The 16,333-nt window shown below is 34.7% G+C and overlaps 2 protein-coding genes across 4 annotated transcripts; both read left to right on the top strand.

Moving 5' to 3' along the window:
* Nucleotides 1-3,122: 3,122 nt before the first annotated feature.
* Nucleotides 3,123-7,287, top strand: LOC128168215 (glycoprotein-N-acetylgalactosamine 3-beta-galactosyltransferase 1-like). Of its 3 annotated transcripts, none has more exons than XM_052834397.1 (5): nt 3,123-3,212; nt 4,181-4,351; nt 4,925-5,017; nt 5,578-6,242; nt 6,588-7,287. In XM_052834397.1, the coding sequence occupies exons 2-5, from the start codon at nt 4,234-4,236 to the stop codon at nt 6,735-6,737; spliced, it is 1,026 nt and encodes a 341-aa protein (XP_052690357.1). In that variant the 5' UTR covers nt 3,123-3,212; nt 4,181-4,233; the 3' UTR covers nt 6,738-7,287. The 3 variants fall into 3 exon arrangements, with proteins under 3 accessions (XP_052690357.1, XP_052690355.1, XP_052690354.1); XM_052834395.1 differs by lacking the exon at nt 3,123-3,212 and adding an exon at nt 3,794-3,996; XM_052834394.1 differs by lacking the exon at nt 3,123-3,212 and having other exon boundaries at nt 3,795-4,351; nt 6,588-7,286.
* A 184-nt stretch (nt 7,288-7,471) lies between these two features.
* LOC128168136 (alkylglycerol monooxygenase-like) lies at nt 7,472-14,730 on the top strand. The gene is made up of 11 exons (XM_052834241.1): nt 7,472-7,602; nt 8,751-8,878; nt 9,232-9,383; nt 9,491-9,594; nt 9,996-10,091; nt 10,218-10,350; nt 10,683-10,762; nt 10,973-11,107; nt 13,303-13,419; nt 13,532-13,614; nt 14,115-14,730. Exons 1-11 carry the CDS (start codon nt 7,486-7,488, stop codon nt 14,314-14,316), a joined length of 1,347 nt encoding a protein of 448 aa, XP_052690201.1. The 5' UTR covers nt 7,472-7,485; the 3' UTR covers nt 14,317-14,730.
* The last annotated feature ends 1,603 nt before the right edge of the window (nt 14,731-16,333 follow it).

Genomic DNA, 16,333 nt, shown 5'->3' with positions numbered 1-16,333 from the left:
GTGGTTTGCATGAAAATCGGTTCAATTTTAAGTTCCTAGCAAGATTATACAATACGATGCGCTTAAAGAACTAGTATATGCCGGAAAGTTGGCGCGATTTTTATTACGAATGAAATCAGTCCTATTTTATATGCCGGAAATTTGGTGCGATTTTTATTACGAATGAAATTAATTTTATTTCTTTCGATTGCCACTTACGAACGATTTGTTTGGATATAACATATGAAATCCTATTTTAAGTTGGTTTCAATCAAACCATTAGGACTATTGTCTTGTTGTAAATTTTTTGAACTTACTGGTTGGGTGTAAATACAAAATTTACATCATGATAAAATTTTGTATTTACAACATCCACCCAGTATTTTCAAAATTTTACAACATGACGCTATCATCCTTACATTCAAGTTCTAGAATACAATTCAGCGGCGACTGAGTTTACAAACAGTTTTACTTCATGATTCAAATGATGTATGATAAGCACAGTGCTAAAAAAAAATTGGCTTTCTAAAATTTTGAGGTTCGTGGGTTTCTTTTTCGAATAAATACTGGAATTTTTCACATAAAAGCATGATATTTCTTAATTATAATTCTGGAAGTCTGTCTTGGTTATAAAACATGATGTATAATTATCACAGACCCAAAAAAATTTGTCCTCTGAAATGTTCGTTTTGTGGTTTTCTTTTTTTAAAATTTATCACATAGAGGCATGATATCTCTTTGTTATAACTCTGGATGTGTAATAAGCACAGTGACCTAAAAATGTTTGCCCTCGGAAACGTTCGTTTCGTGGGGTTTTTTTCTGATATGAACTAGAATTTTTATCACGTAGAAACATGATTTCTCTTGGTTATAATTCTGGAAGCCTGTCTTGGTTATAAAACATTTTTAGATTTCAAAATGCTTTTTACTTTTCATATGTCAAAAACAAAGAATACAAAGGCAAAATTATATAGCCCTTGATCAACATGTATATACAGAAGCATGTATAATAATTTTTTGTACATTTATAAGCATGACCAGAACAAAATACAAAAGTCATAATGTTTTTTATTCTGTATAATGACTACATGAAGTTTAAATACCAGCCTATATGCTCTGAAATTATCATTAAACTTCGGGGTTATAAAAATACTTAAATAAGAACTATATATTATGTAATTGTTCAAACATGATATATGCGCTTTCAAGTACTCATATATTGTATATAAATAATGCTGCTCAAGAATTTATGAGTACATGTCATTTATATTTCAGTTGTCTCTTGTTACAGTTGTTCATTTTTAACATAATATAAATCTATGCACCGTTGATTGGCATTCTGATTAAAATCAGATCTTTGATCCGCTCCGACAAATTCTGATGTCGCTACACAAAGTCAGATCTTTGTTCACGACTATCAGAATTTGGGAGCGTTACAAAGATCTGATTTTAATCAGATTGCGTTGATTAGTTGGTATAGAACCATTTTAACAAGAGCTTGGACTTCGGATAGTTGTGTCAAAGAGCAATGTGACGTAGGCCTGTCTATTTCATTGCTAGCCACTCAGCATGGCTCTTTGAAATCAACAAGATTTGTCTGGCTTTTGAGCGAAGACTAGCAGTCTGTGCATGTTCACTTGAAACCAGCGTTATTTTAAACTTTTTTCGATGCAAGAAATAGATAATTACCGAAAGTCTAAGGTCTTTCTAAAATGGTTCTACTTTCTGTCTTTCCACAAATTTATTTAAAAATTAAATTTGTTGTTATGACAACTTTAACAAATTTAATTTTTAAATAAATTTGTGGAAAGACATTTCTACAAAGAAGAGGGAAACAAATATTTATAACTCACCCGCGCGATAACATTGAATTCATCTGCTTGTAAAGCAGTACTCTTCTGTATAAAATAATAAAACCGAAGGATTCCGTTAACTATGCATCCTCCTTAAAATACAAAATGTTTAGAATCTCATCCTATATTATGAATAATCAATTATGAAATTTTCTTGACAGCCTTTAAATAATGTGTTCTATACTTTAGTATTAAAAACAAGCAATCAAAAAACCCACAAAACACATGTTAATGACTCGGAGATAGTGCCTTTCGTTCAAACTAACCACAATGATGTTTAAATCCACTATGTTTGAAGGTGTAATTAACTTCACCGCGCACTATATTTCGTAGTATTTGAAAAAAAATGCGTTGTATTTTTTCTTGTTAGTATTTTAATGAGCAATTATTATACCATTTTTCAAAAGAGTTGAAACTCCAACATTTTTTAATGTTTTCATTTGAAAGAAAAATAATTTTTCTCTTTTTATTGTTCAATTGCGTCTTCCAAAAATATGAGTGAAGTGTCTAAGTTTGGAAACAAATGCTTCAAAACCGATTTTATTTCTATGGATAAAAAATGCACTGTATCACAATACATGAACAATAAAAGTGCATGTACAGCAAAGTCTTTTTACCAGGTACATGTATTATATTTTATGGATATCATTTTAAGAACAATTAGAACCATTGTAACAAGGCCTTGGACATTCGGTAGGACGTTACTATCTATTTCTTGCGTCAAAACAAGTTAATTATAAAATGACGCTGGTTTCAATCGAAATATGCACCGACTGCATAGTCTTCGCTCAAAAGCAAGACAAATCTTGTTTATTTCAAAGAGCCATGGCTGGCTGAGTGGCCAACAATGAAATAGACAGGCGTGCGTCACATGGCTGTTTGACGCAACTACCCGAAGTCCAAGCTCTTGTTAAAATGGTTCTACTGGTATCGCGTGAAATCATCTTCAACATCATTTTTAGTCAACTAGCTAACCAAAAAAAATTAACCTTTTTAGTAAACATACATACTCATCGTGGTTGTAATACTTTATGTATTTAAACTGGGGCATTTGTATCGACCAACAAAAACAAAACCTAATTTGCATGTTTCTTATCTGATAAAGGTTTATCGATACACTATTAACATCCGGTATCATGTATAGTCTTATCTTATCAGCAAGTACTTAATTATATGTACATGTATACGTTCTCTTGAATATACTGTCTTCACCTGATAAAGCATTGTAAACCGATATGTACAGAGTTAAATGGAATAATTATTTTATAAAGAACTCCAAACACGTGAATTAAGAGAAGTAACTCAAAATAGAAGCAATAACAACAATAACAAGCAAATGCAAATTTACATTACTGAATTTCGGAGTTTGAAACAAGATAGGTATGTTTGAATTTATTTGCATACTGTTTTTAACGCCAGAAGTACGAATGAACGGATTCATGAAAGGAAAATGTGTAAATGATTGACTCTCTCGGGCAATTACTAATATCTCTAATGATGTAATGTTGAAATCTTAAGTCAGATGCATAAATGTCCAGCTCGACAAGCCCCCAAAACATTTAACCCTGCCTAAAATTTGTTCTGGACTCTAACAACAGAGCTTTTGGAAGCTTCGACCAATTTTATCTTCTGTCTACTTGCAGATTTAACAATATCCTCTCTGTATTATTCAGGGAATAAATCGATGAATGAAAATTTCTATACAATACAAGCATGTTTTATTATTTAGCGGACATAGCGAGGCCATATATGATATAGTACGCTTTGCATTTTGAGCTGATGAAATGCAGAAAATTTTGAGTTTATACATGTATACACTGTAATACATTTTATTTCCACTTTGTATATATAATTATATCACTCCACTTGTTGTACGTGGTAAGGCGGAGAGGGCTGGGGAGGGTTAAACCAAAAGCACCTGTACGAATCAACGCCACTAAATACAAGAACTGGCAGTAGTGGCTGAGTATTGATCCATAGTGTAATTAAGTTATTTATGGGTGCATTGTAACGATCGACTACCGACTTCAACAGGTAGACACCATAGTGTAGATGAAGTCCCTAGATTAAATCTTTATAGAAAGGAAGAAACCTGTAGGATTTAAAGCCATGTCTGACACGGGTGACTCGCAGATTACGTTTTGAACCATGAAATCTCCACGAGGTAAACACAAAACACCATTACAGGGTGTAACGTGAAAGACATCGAAAATTTATTATGATGGCGTTTTCTTGAAACTTTTGGCATATTGTCGCACTGGGAGCGGAATATGACGTTGACTTCTGTAACATTACCCACCCCGTTGCGGAATTAAATAATCTGTATCTGTATTTAAATTGTGTTGAAGTGTGGAATAACCTGGACTAATTGGACTTCCCTACCCACCTGTGCGATTATAAGATGGAGGCGGAACTGACTGTCAATAACAGACCGAGGGTGGGATTTCTGTTTGCTCTCGTGTGTACCACATTCAGCCTGTCCATGTTCATGATGTCAATGAACACGTTAATGTATGAAGGTATGACGATGATGTCGGTCTAGATTCTTACTGTAAATGGTGGGCGGGGTCATAAGTAAACAGGTATACAGGTGCAATCGTTGATCTGTTGATTGAGGATCATTCTCAATTTAACCATTTAACTCTGTTTAATGTTTGCTAGCATTATAAGAGCTATCTTGCGCGGTCCAAGAATTTTTACGGGGTCGATCCAAGGGATAATTTGTTTGTAAGAGGAGCCCGAAGCTTATTTTCAGCTTAACTATGTGAATTTAAGAAGTAAGAAATTTCCGAGGGGGGTGGGGGTTCACGATCCCCCTAATCTCTATCTACATGACATTGTATATGTTTACTCGCGCATTAAATTTACCCTTTGCACGAATTTGGTTTTGTAATGTATATCATAGAGGAGAGGGGGTGGCAAGTGATTGTTTATTATCTACATTCATCATATAAGTTAAGAAAGCATACTGTGCAGAGGTGTGTTATAATTATCTAGGTTATTTGATATACGTGTCCTTTTGTACAATATTTTCAACCTTAAATGGTACAAATGAACAACTGACATTATCTTTCGGCCAATTTTCTTTCAAGGAGATGTTCCTTTTGATGGAGACGAAGTTTTGGATTACGAGGAGTTTAGAGGACTCGGGGGTCCCATCGAGCTGGACCATCATAAACACAGCGGTTAGTTCATCTTCTAAACAATTGATCAATGAGACATATAAATGTAAGCCTATATACCTTGATAGTCAAGCTCTACACCCTCTTCCTAGCTGTATTTTAATTCAAATTTATTTATGTCACGATTTACAAATTCATGCAAACAGCATACTATTAACTGGTTTTTTTTTTTTTTATAAAACTAGTTGTCATTAAACGGTAAACACAAATTTGACTTCTCCATACCAAACTCAAATCTGTTTGCATGATCGACGTCAGTCTTTACACTTAGTATTTCTTAAATTTCTTTCAAAGTACTACTTATCATTGCATACTTAATTTATATAATCCGAAAGAAGAACGATTAAAAAAAGTTGCAAAAGTTATAATTGCATGTAATGGAAAACAGAAACGACCTTAAATATCCTGGTTACTCGGCACCAAGTTACCCGCATTCTGATAAGATCAAGTATCATCATTTATAATATTTTCCATATTGTTTATTATTATAATACTAATAAAAAGAAAAATACTAAGTTGGAAATACCCGGTATTAAAAGACTTGTTAATTCTCTGAATTGTAGATGTGAACGAGGATGTTGCTAAAGAACTTAGTAAAAAAGTTCGTGTGTTGTGCTGGGTAATGACTGCACCCAAAAACCTGGACAAAAAGGCAACGGCTGTGAAAAAAACTTGGGGGAAAAGGTGCAACAAAGTGATATTTTTCAGTAGTGTAACCAATGACTCGTTTCCAACAGTCGGACTGAAAGTCTCTGAAGGTCGTGAACACCTGACCGGTAAAACAATACAGGCCTTCAAATATTGCTACCAACACTACCGGAACCAGTTTGACTGGTTTCTAAAAGCAGACGATGACACATACATCATTGTTGAGAATCTCAGATACTTTTTGTCTCATCACAGCCCGAATTCTCTCGTGTTCTTCGGACATAAGTTCACACCCCTCATCAAGCAAGGTTACTTCAGTGGTGGGGCGGGTTACGTTTTAAGTCGAGCTAGTCTTGAAAAGTTTATGGTAGACGGTGGCGCCAATCCGTTCATCTGCAGGCAAGATGGCGGGGCTGAGGACGCTGAAATAGGGAGGTGTATGATGAAATTGGGCATCACAGCTGGGGAATCACTCGATGTTTTTGGCAAAGAAACATTTCATCCATTTGTCCCTATCGCTCATTTAGAAGGGCATCACCCAGATTGGTTTTATAAGTACAGTGCTCACAAACCCCGAAAGGTATAAAAATTTGTTTATATTTCTATAAAGTTGAATGATGAAAAAGATATTGGAAGATAATTTTGTATATGATATACAATATTTAAACCCAGGAGCTTGTCATGTACATCTCTATATTATTATATGCAAATGATCAAATGCAAATCGAATAAATCGTTTCCGTAGTTAACTCCAGGTGTCAGTTTTGTAACATTGAGTAAGTTTCTGTTTTTTTTTTGTTTTTTTTTCATCCCATAATATTCCTATCGATAAATGCGCAAATACATTGAAACGGTTCCTATTACAAAAGCAGATTGCAATGTCCAATTCACCGTTATATCCGTTTCAATCCTTGTTTTTTTCCAGGGTTTGGGTTGTTGCAGCGACTACAGTATTTCGTTCCACTACATGTCTCCCTCAGACATGTACCTGATGGACTACTTACTATACCATCTAAAACCATACGGCTTAGTACCACAGCCGGGGAAAGTCGAACATTTCAAAAGTGATACCTGACATTTGGGAAATCATTTTTTTTGGGGGGGGGGGGGGAGGGGGTTACGATTACATGTCATTTCATTTGCATAATGTAAGTTGTTATTTGTGTTTTTGTGTGGTCCTTTCTAAGAAAGAATTCATTTGACAAGTTTGATGTGTGTGCATAAATCTTGAGATTTATATTATTTATATTCATGTTTGTACTGTTTGTTGTTTCTGAATAATAGTACTTTCAAAACATGATGTTTAATACGCTAATACAATTATAAAAACAAAATATTTTGGTTGTCGTTTTTCTCATATCAGACGTCTATTGATTCTGTGAAACAATTTCATAGAGAACATTCACTTCTTCAGGTCAAATGTCTCATTATATATGGCGAAAAATTAATTGTGAAACTTGGATCAGATTGTTTTATCCAGTAAATAAATTATCTAAGTTGAAAAGATGAGCAAGGGTGAAGTAAACAATAAATGCAAATAACATAAAATAATCAACATAAAAAACATAATCTCAATGCAGTCCTGTTTTATTTACTTCGCATTTTTGGGGGGCACACTTTTACCTGTTAGTCATAAAATAAAATATAAATAGTCAGTTTCGTAGTTTGTTGTTGTTTTTTTTAATGGAGTTTATTAGAATAACAAGACATCGCAAGGCTGTACAAGGTACATGTAGCAGTACTGCACAAGTTTCCGGAACATTTTAGGTATCCGTTTATGGTTTTGTATTTAGGAGGATGGTATTTACATCCTACTTGAGAAAATGTCTAGTCCGATCAAAGTCCCCTTCTTCACAGGCGTCCGACGTTTGTTTTACATTGTGTCGGCTAACGAAACTTCGTTCAAAGATGTTGAAGATGTTCCAACATACATCAATGATGTAAGAATTTAAGCTGTCATTTTAATATGTAAACGGTGTGACCGTTGGACCGAGCGCAGATTTAGCACAGTGCAGATAAAATCTATTTAAAACGCAAAAAGTAGGATCCGCTAGCATGGTTGTCTACTCAAATCATTCGTCAAAGTTAAACTAAACGTCGCGTGCTCAGTCTACATTATGACGTCATATTTCAGACGTATAACGTTCAAGTTTTGTCTTCGGAAATAACCGAAGAGAGTTACGTGATTCCGATTTTTTTAAATTTCTTCTTTTATTGTTCATCAATTTAATTCATATGAATGCCAATATAATAAAATTGAATACTTTATTCAGTATCAAAAAGATCAGTTCCTTGACGTTAATGTTTTTATTTTCCATCTGATATTTTGATAAGACATACATAGAACAAGTCGTGTTTCATAATTGAAGCGCTATTGAAACTTATCTGGTTTCCTTTTTAATTTCTTTTAATTCAAATTACCTTCTATTGAAACACTGGAACTTATTTAATCGAATTTAGGGGCAATAAACATCGATAAGTGCCAGTCAATCAATGATCGAACTAACTTTTTAAAAACAAAATGGCTGCCAATATGGCGGCGCCCAGGGCTGGAAGAAATTTTTTTTGGCCTTAGTACCCCTGATTCAACTTTCATTTTTCACTGATTTTCTTATATATACGTGTTACCATTAATCCTCGCTTCGCGAGGCGGGCTTCGCCCGCCTCTCGCTGCGCTCGGTATTATTTATAACATTATAATTCTAAAATGCAGACCCCCCAATCCGCTTTATCAGCTGGTTTACCACTGTTTTATAAGTGTTTACAGAATTACCAATACAATTCTCAGAAGACAAGAAAGTAAAAGTAAAAGAAAAGTGTTTTCACAAAAAAGTGACATGCATGCAATTGTCGGCATTGTCAATTTTCAAATGATGCCCCCCCCCTTTTAAACCACTTTGAGACTACAATGTATTTCCATGTTGAGAAAGCAATTTAAACGATTTCAATAAAAAGAGTTCCCATAATCTTTACATATAGTTTGTAACTACAAGTTGTACTCATTTCATACAAACACTGTTTTGAAATGGTAAAGATAATTCAGTACTTTAAAATTGACAAATTTCTTATTTTCAAATTTAATTTTTAGGCTGTGCCATTTTTCTTTATGTGCATTTTCCTTGAAATGGCTGTCATGTGGTACAAGAAAGATAAGGTAAACAGATTCAATGATGGAGCAACATCAATTGGAGCTGGCCAGTACTCTCGACTCCCAATGCAAGTATTCCAAAACTATTTGACAGCTTGGTTATCAATCCCTATTTAACAGAACAAGAGTTTGTTGTACTGGTACTGTAATGTAAAATTGGTTATTTACGCTGGTGGTTAAGGACGTGTTTTCTAAAAAAATTTGGTCAAACAATACGTGTGGGTATTAAATATGCGGATGCCTGATTTATTACTCTAAAGTTTAAATTTTTTTCCCATACTCGCGGGATATTTTCCGCGATTTTAAGCTTACTGCATAACAAGTGTAAATTTCCCCCACACGTAAATAACCTCTTTTACAGTTTATTCATTCAATATTATAAATATGACCAGAAAGGTTATTATATATGTCTTATTAAAAGGTTACTGACAAAATCCATTGGTATCACTGGGTACATTTGGGTGCATGACAACTACCGTCTTTATGAGCTACCTTGGAACTCGGCTTGGACATGGTGGCTTTGCTTGTTCGGGGTGGACCTTGGATATTACTGGTTTCACAGAATGGCACATGGTTTGCAAGTTCATTGTAATCTACTTATCACGTGGAAATACTTTTAATGAAGACACAAATGCATGATATTTCTATGGTAGAGTTTCTTTGCTTTCTCTCACCACTAGAGGTCAACTTTATGTGGGCTGCCCATCAGGTACACCACAGTTCTGAGTACTACAACCTGACGACAGCACTCAGGCAGTCTGTGCTTCAGATTTATACTTCCTGGGTAAGGTGTCAGAAACTCTGCTTTCAAAAGCCAGTTAATGTGTATTCATTTGAATTCATGGGGGCCAATTTTTGTGGATTAATTGTGGATTTTTTGCTTATTCGTGGGGCTATAATTTTGTGGATGGGACGATTTTCAGTTTTAGTAAGAAATACATCTCTTTCTAAATTTTTTGTTAATGTCAAGGATGTAAATTTGTTGGGGGAGGGCTACCCAGAAATGCCATGAAAATTGAGCCACCATGAATTTTAATGATTCCTTAGTTATAATAATTTTATTTCTGGTTCTTTATATATTTAAGCATAATAGACTAAGTACCCAAGAATCATTTTTTCAAAGAAAGTTATGAACATGATTTAAATTGGTAATCAAAGACTTAAGATGTCAAGAATTTCTTTTAGGTGTTTTATCTTCCTCTTGCATTATTCATTCCACCCTCAGTCTTTATGGCTCACAATGAATTGAACATCTTGTACCAGTTCTGGATTCACACCCAAGTAAGAAAACTTTATTAATCGTAAAAAGAAATTGATCTAAAGAAAAACATCATCATTTTATGTTGTTTCATTCACCCCTTTCAAGTATCTTCCATTATTGAGTATTGTTTTCTTTTTTTTTTTTAGTATATAAAATCTTTGGGTCCTTTGGAGTACATATTGAACACCCCTAGTCACCACAGAGTGCATCATGGGAGAAATCCATATTGTATAGACAAAAACTATGCCGGTTTTCTCATCATATGGGATCGAATCTTTGGTATTCTTTTAATGAAAATTGTAATCTTTCTTTCTATCCTTCTCTCTTTCTTCTTCCATTTCTCTGTCTGAAACAGCAGTGTGAATACTTTAAAATTTTTACTGACAAAAGAATACCTTAATAAATTGGTTCCTTGCAAAATATACAAAAGACATGAAAGAATTGGTTTGTAAGGAGAAATATAATTTGCAGCGAAAGGTTATCTGAGCCTTGCAAGGAGAGAACAGTGAATACAATGACAAAGCACACAGTGAATTGGAATAAATTTTATATCAAGCTGCTAATCAATTTATAAATTTGTCCATATTTGCATCATTTATCAATTTTGATAGGGACCTTTCAAGCAGAGGAGGAGGAAGTTGTATATGGGTTAGTTCACCCAATCAACACATTTGAACCCAATGTCATTCAGGTTTGTATACCCAAAAGCTTAATCCATATGTTCCAAATATTTTGCAAGTTACATATTCTAATAATCATAACATACTGATGAGAGAAAGATTGACTCTGCTGCACTGAAAATTGAATTGAAGTTGTGGTGAAACTTGTTCCATTTGAAAAATTATTGCAGCTAATAGAATACATGTATTTATTAATATTTTTTGTGACTCTATCTTGATAGTTTGGATACCTCAAGTACATGATAGAGAGATTTAGGGAGATGGAAGGATGGAAAAATAAATTTTGTGTCCTATTTTGTGGGCCAGGATGGGGCCCAGGCAAGCCAAGAACAGGGGACATCAAAGACATTCCCGAGGTATGTGTGTAGTGTGTATTTAAATAAACACTTGCTTTCTCATTCAACACTGATTCATTTACGACATGGTATCATCCTGTAGAGTAAAACACAAAACCTACTGCTTTTATCCATTGTTTATTATGAAAGGTTAAATTTGTTTTCATCTGTTTGAACTATTGTTTGATAGTTGTCACATTGATAATTTTTGTTTTAACATCATTAATAATGAAATCTACTTGATATTTTCTTTACAATCCAGTAAGATATATGTGATATTTTCTTTACAATCCAAATCAAAAGAATGTCTTTCTTTTTCCATATCCATTATATGAACCAAGCAATCATGTATGAAACCAGGAAACTATTGTTGCATAGTAAAAAAAGAAAACGAAACCAAATAGAAAATAATATTGCGGAAGACTGTGATATAACAAATTTTGCAATTCCTGGTATTATAAATGTGCACTGTTTTGTTTTTTTTAGTGAAATAGTGAATAGATATTTAAGGATTTGACATCAAAAGATTGGTTATCATAAATTATAATTCAAATCACCCAGCATAATGGTAAAACTGATTTGTGTATAGAGATAACCAGTGCATTTACTATGAACAATAAAAAATTGTTCTGTAATATGATATGATCATAAGTTATTTAAAAATTAAGCTAGTACTTATAGTTGGAGCAGAGAGTACGTAGTATATATTTAATGTAATTGAAATTCTGGATATCAAATATGTTAGGAATACAGGTACATACATGTTCAAATGTACATGTTTATGATTTATTCTTAATATGATTTTTTCTTCAATTATTGGTAAGATATCATTTATGAAACAAACAATTAATCAAATACAATTTACATGTTTTTGTTTAAACCAATCAGCAAGTGGGATAAAAAACAAAGGAATCAATCATTAGTCGTTTTTCCATCTCGGGTGTTTTGACAGTGGGGACAGTGGAGGAAATTTCAATCCAATGAATCGTTTAAAAAAGGCAGCACACTGCCATCAGGGTCACCATGCCCCCAGTACAATCAAGATCTTACACCGCTTGATTCAAGCTGCAAGTTACGGAGTATGCAGAGGAAAATGGAGGGAACCTGGCAGCTCAAAGAAAGTTTGGCATTAACGAGAAAAACAAAGATGCCCTATGACAGACAAAGAAGTCCCAGAAAGCCTTCTGCAGACACGCACCACACTGGCCAGATCTAGAAGACAAGCTTGAAACTTTCGTCATGGAGCTTGCAGAGCCCTGAACATCGTTTAAATTCGACTGAAAGAGCTTGCAATGGCAGAAGAGATGAAGATCAAGGATTTCCAAGGCACAGTATCCTGGTGTTTCCAGTTCATGAAAAGAAAGAATCTCGCCATCAGACAACGCACCACCCTGTCCCAGGCCCTTCCAGAGGATCACGAAGAGAAGATATCCGCATTCCAAGCCGAAGCTCAGACTAGAGTCACTAGACTAAGAAGTTGAACTTAGGCAGCGAACAGATCATCAACATGGATGAAGTTCCTTTAAAATTTGACATCCATTTAAACAATGGGTCACGGGAAAGCCAGCTTTACCATTGTATTGGGTTGCACAGCCAGTGGTAAAAGAATACCCCCATGGTCATCTTCAAGCAAAAGACTGCGATTACAGTAAAATTCCCATCAGATATAATTGTTCACCAGAACGAGAAAGGCTGGATGGACAATGACGTGATGGGCTTGTGGCTATCTGGATATTTCGTAAATCTTTGGAAGTCGAAGAGCCTCCTGGTCCTTGACTCATTGCGGGTGTACATCAGCGACGTCACAAAACAACCGATCCGTGCTACTGGCAGTGTTCCGGCTGTTATCCCTGGTATACTTATTAAGTTGCTGCAGCCCTTTGACATCTCTGTCAAATGATGTTTCAAGGCAGAACTTCGAGTAATCTGGGAGAACTGGATGACGATTGAAGAGAAGAGCTTCACCGCAACGGGACAGATGAGAAGGGCATCGTACAGCACCGTCTGCCAGTGGGTCCTGGAGGCCTGGAACGCCGTCCCCAATACAGCCATCATTAATGGCTCTGATTAATTTATTGCTTATATTTGATAGAAATGTGATAATTTAATCATGAATTTTTTCCTATTTATCAGTACATGTAATAACAACCTTTTGAAGCTTTTATATATAGTTATTGTAAAATAAAATCAACTTGCAAATGGTTTGATTGTTGCAGGTTAAGGCGCCCTGTCCCCAGTACCATGTGAAGCTCCCTGGCTGGCTCAGTCTGTACAGCATGGTCCATTTCACACTGGAACTCCTCTACTTCCAAGAAGTGGCTGCTAGGAGAGCAGTAAGACTTTTGTACACACCTATAGAAAAATTATTCCATCTTCAGTAAACAGCTGTGTACATGCACTCAAAATTTTTTTTTAAAAAGATGTAATTTTTTTTTTTTTAAATAGGGATTCTCACAGTTGTCTGTTCTTCTCTTTGTCCTCCATATTGGGTTTTGCCTGACTTGCTTTGGGAGGATTTTTGATAATGAGTAAGTAGAGAGTGTTAAAATACATAAACATGTTCATATTCCTGTTGACCTTCTTTTGCTTCTTCAGATAAATTCATTTAACAACGTAAAAATTGATATGAACTTTTTATGTAAAACATTAACATGAATTCTTGTGGTTATTGATATCTATGACAAACTTTGAAACATTCTGTAAAATGAGATATAATTAACTGTCATACTTCTAAAAGATGCAGCATGGCTTATAAACAAGATCTTAAGGGTCCCCTGAGGCATTCAAATTTCTTTCGCTTTGTTATTTGATATTGTAATAACATGCCTGTATTCATGGAAAGGTGGGGTTGAGGGATAATTTTGCTTTCATTACAGTACAGAATATATGAATGTGCTATAAATAGCAATTAAGAGTGAGGTACATGAGAGAGAGAGAGAGAGAGAGAGAGAGAGAGAGAGGAGAGAGAACAAGAGGGAGAGAGAGAGAGGAGAGAGAGAAATAACTTAATAAACATTGTATATTACAGTCCTTCTGCTCCCAAGTATGAGGTGGTGAGATGCCTGATGACCTTGGTAGGTGATGTTGCCTTGTGTCACTATGGTTTCTATGGCGCCCCGGGCTACCGACCCACCTTCGTGACGGTCTTACAGGCACTGTTTACAGCCTCTCTGGCCTTGTGGTCCTTTGTCATTTACCAAAATGCGATGAAGACTAAGAAGGTGGAGTAGAATCGGAGGAATTGATGATGGGAGAAGCTAGATTTATGTAATGGACAAAGCTTGACAATCAAAAGTGTCTGTGATATTACCAGATTAAATCATTTCAGGGCCTGTTTTTAATTTTAATTGATTCATTTTTTTTTAGAATCTATAGTATACAAGTATGTGAAAAGATTAAATGTCATGATCATATTTATGGTAAAAGAGATTTAATGACAATTGGTTTATGTATTACTGAACTGAATTCAAATGGCATCTTGTGTGATGTTGTATATTTACATTGTATATATATATAAATGTATACGAATGATTACCGGTACTGATTTTATTTTTAAGAGGCGTTTATATGGTGCTTTAGTCATTATATTGTAATTATGTCTAATTCTGAATTATGTTGAAGAAATAAATGTTATGCATATCTTTTGAATTTCTTCAATCTTATCCCTATAGTCCTCTAAAGAAAAACTAGTCATCATTGTTATTTGATGATTGCCATCTCAAAGGACTCCGCTTAAATAAAGGTCATAAAGATAAAACACATTTTAGAGGACTTTGCTTTGACCTTAACCCTGAGATAAGTATTTTTGCATTTAACTTAGAACTTTAATTCAAGGTCGATTATAGTCTCTTGACATAAACGCAGTCTTTTAGTTAAAACTGAACAAGATTAAAAGTTATATAGCCCAACACAAGGTTTTAAAGAGATTTAATATAGGACAGCATGCATTCAAATTTGACCTAAAAAGGTAGCTCAAGGTCGCTGGAAACCATTTACTAAAAAATGCTCTTTATTTGAAGTAACGGTATGAACCAGTTAGGGCAAAGGGGAGAAAGCATTGTTGTGGACAAGGATTTTTTTATTGAACTGGTATAACCTTGACCTTTAACCTAGAAATGTGGTTCAGGGTCACTGCACACCCATTGACCAAAGGCATTCTGTTGGTGGAATGAGATGAATTTAGCCAAGGCGCGGAATATAACTGGACAATGATTTTACACTTAATTCTCCCATGACCTTAGCCTTTGTTCTTTAAATTTTGTTCATTCACACCCTGTGACCAAAGGCTCTCTGTTTGGGAAGTACAAGCCAAAGGGAGAGAATTTATGATCTACACAAGGAATTTTTCAGGTGATATAATTCTGATGTGACCCTAACTTGAGACCTAGAAACCTCCCTTCAAAGGCACTGTGGGTGAAGTATGAGCAAGATTGGGCCAAGGGGAGAGAAATAGTCCTGAAAAAGTAATGTCTGACAGATGAATGGACAGTTGACTGATCCCTATAGGGCACCTGCAGAGTGAGGCCATAATAGTTAACACTAGGAAATGCTATGTATTACAATATTGCAAGAATTTGTTCGCTTATAAATGTGTATGTATAAAAAAAACTTTTTTCATACAAAATGTGTTTGCAATGATAAAAAATTAAAACTTTGTAAAATCAGTTGAATTATACTATTATATTAGATAAATTGTCTCATAAGTTCTACAGTAATCATTATCTAAATACTGATATGCAACCAGAATTTTTTAGGTCAACAGACTAGTTCATATTTGCAAACCAATATCGATATCATCTGCTGGACAGTCAACTGTCAAACTAAGTTTGCAGGCTATGAGAATTAAACAATTCCTATTGCATTTTAAAACATATGGTTACCAAGTTCACTGCATTATTGGCTATTACCTTGAGGACGATAAGCCTTTTAGTAAATCATGTAAAGGTGAATGATCACCACAATGTACTGGTTTTAGGGGCTATAAGTTCACTAGCTTGCTACATTCATATGGCAAATACATATACATGTATTGTAAACCATCATTTATTCGCCTGCAAGAAATATTTGCGAGTGCCTCCTCATTGCGAATATTTCTTGCTGCCAATCAGTCTTTGCTGTATGGATGCAATGGCATTTCAAGTGGGAATAAAGCTTAATCGCGAAAAATAGTCGCCAAGAACCAGCTACCTTATGTTTATCAAAATCACCAAATAAAGTTGTCGCTAATAAAAGTTGGTTTTTACAGTA

Source organism: Crassostrea angulata, chromosome 10, assembly GCF_025612915.1.
Source record: "Crassostrea angulata isolate pt1a10 chromosome 10, ASM2561291v2, whole genome shotgun sequence".
Taxonomy (NCBI): domain Eukaryota; kingdom Metazoa; phylum Mollusca; class Bivalvia; order Ostreida; family Ostreidae; genus Magallana; species Magallana angulata.
The sequence above is the reverse complement of the archived record's forward strand: the minus strand, read 5'-3'. Positions and strand labels throughout refer to the sequence as shown.